Genomic DNA, 5,301 nt, shown 5'->3' on the forward strand with positions numbered 1-5,301 from the left:
GTCAAAAACTGTTCTGAATTTTTTCTTCTAAATCAAAGCGTGCCATGTGACTCACTTTAAGGAGTCAGCTCATTCAACTAACTCATTTGACTCTTTGTATGTTACACTCATTCGTATCGTAGACTCGTTTTGAGGCATAGATGCGGTAAAGCGGCCGTTAAGATAAAACAAAACTTTAAAGTGGGCGTGGTCAGCTCCTTTCTACTGATTTGAAAGGTGTAATTTTTTTGTGTGCAAATTAATAGGGCGGTGCTAGGGGGAGGGTAAAGGTGGAATTTTCAATATTTTCAAAAGCTTATATTTCGAAACCTATTGTACCGAATTTCAAAATGTGGATATGGTTGGAAAGGCAATTGATTTGATATGCACATCTTTATATATCTTACATACATACATATTTCGAGAAAAACTAAAAAAAAAACGAAATTATAAGAATTTGTGAGATTTGACATAACACCCGCAATACAAAATACATGTGGTTGTTGTTGTTGTATTCTTGCCACCACCTTGTATAAATTCGCCTCGTGCAAAAACAAAATGCAAGACTTTGCCATGCTAAACACTGTGGCGAAGCGAGAGAGTTATATGGACAAATATGAGCCACTATGATTCAATTGATTCATGTGAGCCCTACGGCATCAACTGAGTTACTGAGTTACATTTTTTTTGGACAGGGAGTCTGAGTTACCGATTCACTTATAGGAATCAACTCAATAACTCAACTCTGAGTTGAGTTACCCACCTTTAGATGCAACTTTCTTTCCTAGTAAATTTGTTTGCTTCTCGAAGCATTGATCCAAGGTGTATTAAACAAGGTGGTGTTGGGGCGACAGCTGAGTTTTTCGCCGTGGAGGCCATTACGTCAAAATGATGTGTTTGTTGTAATTCATACCAATGACAGTATGGACATCAGCGTATAATTTGTTAGTGTAATTTTTTACTTATATACGGCCAACACCACCTTGTTAAATACGCCTTGCATTGATCCATCCTTTGCAAGGCCCAGTAATCAGCGGTCGTGCTGCAGAGTTGGGCGAACGTTCCAAAAGCTGCTATTCAATCGCTTGTTTTGTATGAAAAAAGGTTTCACAAGCAAATGGATTTTAACAATTCAGAATTTTTGTGAGAAAAAATTAAAAATATTTGACATTTTCGAGACCAAATAATTTGAAAATAAATCAAATCAGCTGCTCTACTGATACTACCTGTTCAATGTACCTTGCCCTGTGCCAATTGATAGAAAATAGAAAATTTTGACGGATCAAAGTAAAAATTTGACACATCTCGTGGTGAAACGAACGTCAAAATTTTACCTAGCTCATGGGGCTAGGTAAAATTTTGACAGTTTATAACTATGTATGCACATAATATTACTTGGCGGTAATAAGGAGTGAACATGAAAATGAAAGCTGAAACAGCATAAAAAAAGCGTACGTTACTTGCAAATTATAAAATAAATATAAATTTTAAGAATTTCAGCAACACACAAAAATAAAGCTTTCGCACGAGCGTTTGTTAGGTTTTTCAACTGTCAAAATTTTACTCTGCATTTGGCACAGCAAAATTCAATTTAATTGTACACCATAGCAAATTTTTCCACCCCGTCTCACAACGGAGAAAAAAGTTACCGATTGGCACACAGCCTAAATAAGCAAAAATATTTGTAGGGTCGTTGACAGCTGATATCTGACACAAAATGCAACCCTTTGTAGGGCCCTGGGATATTATATGGGACCAAATATCGGTTGGGATCAAATGCACTATCGGAAGTACTAGGTGAGAACCCGTATCTATCACCCTGTACTTCAGGTAGCGTATTTGGTTTGTATCAAGAATGATAGAATACAAGATTCCGCCGATCAGAGAGGATTTTTGAGAATAACTTTTCTGTGACGTCACACTGGTGCAATTGCGAGAGAGAAATGCCAAAACGTGAGCAAGAATGGAAGAATAAGAAAAAATGTTGCAAGGAAAACGTAAACAAGTTGCACCAGTGTGACGTCATGCAAACAACGATTCTGTTAAATTCGTTAAGAGAGAATTGCGGTCTGAGATCGGCGCAAACCTTTGTATTCTCTCAATCCTGGGTTTGTATAGTATCTTCTCAAGTTAAAATTGCAGCGAGAGCGTAAAAGCAAAATAGAGCGTAAAATCTGAAGAAGAGAAAACTAGCAGAACAAGTTATTGAACATAAAGCTAGTAAAAACTTGCAAGTGAAGTTGTTGCACCGTTTAGACATTCTGCTGTAAACATTTTACCATTTATAAATCAGTTTTAAACTCTTTGCTTTACACACAAGTGCTTACACAGTTCAGTGCATCATTAATACTTTGATTTCCACTCATTTTACTTTAGTTTGTGCAAAACCAATTCAAAAAATGGCGGCTTTAGATATTTATTCTTCTTCTTCTGCTAGTAAAAATTTCACTAGCAAGAATTTGCAACTCTTTTTCTGTTGTTACGCTCTTGATTCAGCGCTCTCTTGCAAATTTTCTGGGTTATTATACACCTTTCCAGTAAAAATTAGTACTGACTATTTGTTACTATACACATCTAATCCCAGTTGCACAAAAATTGCCATATGATTTGGGATTAACCCAAAGTTCGTTTGTGAATCACCCCGTTTACACAGGCTAATTTCAGATTATTAGGCGTCAAATTGGTTGTGCTTATTATTCTCACGCCTTAAGGAAAGGTTGTGTTCTTGTCTGTGTCCAACAATGCCCTAAAGATGCTGCATGGGGAATTAAAAAGTCGCTTCGACATAAAGCATGTCCTGACGTACAGGCTTATTCAAGACGTCCTTGAAAATTTCTTTGGCGTTATTCGAAGCAAAGGAGGCCAACACGACCATCCCGATCGCCAGGAATTTAAGTACAGGCTAAGGGCATACATACTTGGTTTTAACGAAGGTGTGTTATCTGCCAGCGCAAATGCATCGGTGGATGACACTCCTGACCTTGAAGTGTCGGATAATTCCCTCACAGGTATGAAGCCCAGCTTAATCCTATCTTATTTTAACCTTCTCGACATTAATAACATTTGTAATTTTCCATAGGTATAATATTTAATGGCCTTTTGTTGCAACCAGAAAATGAGAGCGAGCAAGTTGAAGATGACGAACTGGAATCTTTGGAGCACGATGGCTTGGAGAATCTCGCAGGTTATATCTGCCATAAGCTGCACACTCAGATTCCCAACATCAGAGAGGGAGCGACAGGTGAGGAGGATTTCACTTGGGTAAATCACGTCACCGAAGGTGGCTTATCGAAACCAACTCCAGAAATGATGGCGAACATGAGGGCATTGCAGAGTTTTCGATGAGGTTAATGAAGACGGTTTATTCATTGCCAGCAGTTATCTGCAGACCCATATCTTAAAAGCGGATCATGTTCCATGCGATATAAAAATTAAAAAACTCTTCTTTCGCGCACGTATGTTTTTTAGAATACGCACTTTAAATAAAACAATTATTGCCAACGCGTATAAGCGAAAGAGAAAATTTACTAAAACAGTAACATAACATTTTTTATTTAACAACTCCTTGTACTATGAATGAAAAAGGAAAACACTGAATTAAATACATGTTAGTACATTTAAATATACCTAGTTTTATTTATTCAATGCACTAAAAAGCGAAAATTTACATGTTTTATTACATTGTCTTGTACGTGGAAAACTCTTGCTTGCATGACCATTTTCAGAGAGCCTATATTCACTTGTCTGTACGCCGGAAAACTTTTAAATAGTTTAAATGGAAAAAACAACACTGAATTGAATGCATATATCAAGCTTTATTTATTCAATGCACTAAAAAGTGAAAATTTACATGTTTTATAACTTCGAGTATAGCACAAACGAACAGCCATTGGTACGGATGACGTCAGAGCTATCAGCTGTTTTTTCGATACTTTTTTCTCACTACCGAAATGTCGTAACCTGTATATCTTTAAACCATGTACGGGAACAGGCTGACTGAGATGGACTATCGATAGAGCCAAAAAACAATCGATAGTAGCTAGAACTAAAAAGCATCGAAACTATCGATAGTCTGCAGCTCTATTTCGATATAGACCGCGTGGTTGATAAACACACGGATTCAGTTTTTTGTTTCTGTATAAACGAATTTTGTTAATAGATTGAATAAAAATAATGTCTTTCAACCGTGGTGGGAGTCGTGGAGGAGGTATGAGTTAACAATTAAAAAAATATACTTGTACCGAACATTCATATTTACAGGTTTTCGTGGTAGTCGTGGCGGTGGTGGACGTGGTGGAGGCGGTGGACGTGGCGGCGGCGGCGGTGGTTTTGGTCGTGGTGGTGGTGGTGGCGGTGGTTTTGGACTAGGTGGTGGAGGCGGCGGCAATCGCTTTGGTGGCCGTGGGTTTGATCAAGGACCTCCTGATCGGGTTATATCATTAGGTCATTTCAGTTACGCATGCGAAGACGATCTTGTTTGCAAGGTAGAAATTGAAGACGTACCTTATTTCAACGCACCAATATATTTGGAAAATAAAGAACAAATTGGCAAGATTGATGAAATCTTCGGGACGATACGGGATTATTCTGTGACAGTGAAGTTGTCTGAGAATATGAATGCAAAGAGTTTTAAACAGCAACAAATATTATTCATTGATCCAGCAAAACTACTACCGATCGCAAGATTTTTGCCAAAGCCACCCCAACGGAAGGGCTCTAAGAAAAAGGGTCAAGATGGTGGAGCAGGTTGTAGTCGCGGCGGTGGTCGAGGTGGAAGCAGGGGTGGTGGGTTTGGAAGAGGCGGCGGAGGTGGAAATGGAGGCGGTGGTCGTGGTGGTTTTAACAGAGGAGGTGGTGGAGGAGGTGGAGGATTTAAAAGAGGAGGTGGTGGTCGAGGTGGCGGACGTGGTCGGTGGTAGCACTGACTAAATATATACCCATAACTTTATGATTCGTTATAAATTAGACAATAAAAATAGTTTTTATTCTACCAATACGAATTTCCCTGTTTACATGGCAGATTCTCATGGTTCAATCTCGTGATTTAATAATTAAGGGTTTTGTAATCAAGTAGGTTTCGCGTTCCGCCAGGACAAATCGGCTTGTTAACTGATGAAGAATAGTAGCTTTTTTCCACTAACTACCAATAAAACCGGATGCGTACATCAAGGAAAAGCTCCAGTATTTATCTGAGCACAGGGAACCAGTAATAATTTTACTGGCTTCTTTCTTACACCAAAAATTGAAACTAGCAAAGTAGGGAAATTGAGATAGCAACAAGAAATTTTTAGCAAAAAAAAAACGACTTAAAAAAATATATAT

The 5,301-nt window shown here is 38.3% G+C and overlaps 1 protein-coding gene across 1 annotated transcript; it reads left to right on the forward strand.

Moving 5' to 3' along the window:
• The first annotated feature begins 3,988 nt into the window (after positions 1-3,988).
• LOC118741133 (probable H/ACA ribonucleoprotein complex subunit 1) lies at positions 3,989-4,979 on the forward strand. The gene is made up of 2 exons (XM_036472985.1): positions 3,989-4,186; positions 4,240-4,979. The coding sequence occupies exons 1-2, from the start codon at positions 4,153-4,155 to the stop codon at positions 4,896-4,898; spliced, it is 693 nt and encodes a 230-aa protein (XP_036328878.1). The 5' UTR covers positions 3,989-4,152; the 3' UTR covers positions 4,899-4,979.
• Positions 4,980-5,301: the final 322 nt, after the last annotated feature.

The sequence above is a fragment of the Rhagoletis pomonella genome, unplaced genomic scaffold (genome assembly GCF_013731165.1).
Source record: "Rhagoletis pomonella isolate Grant_MI unplaced genomic scaffold, Rhpom_1.0 Rhpom_scaffold_00006, whole genome shotgun sequence".
Classification (NCBI taxonomy): Eukaryota; Metazoa; Arthropoda; class Insecta; order Diptera; family Tephritidae; genus Rhagoletis; species Rhagoletis pomonella.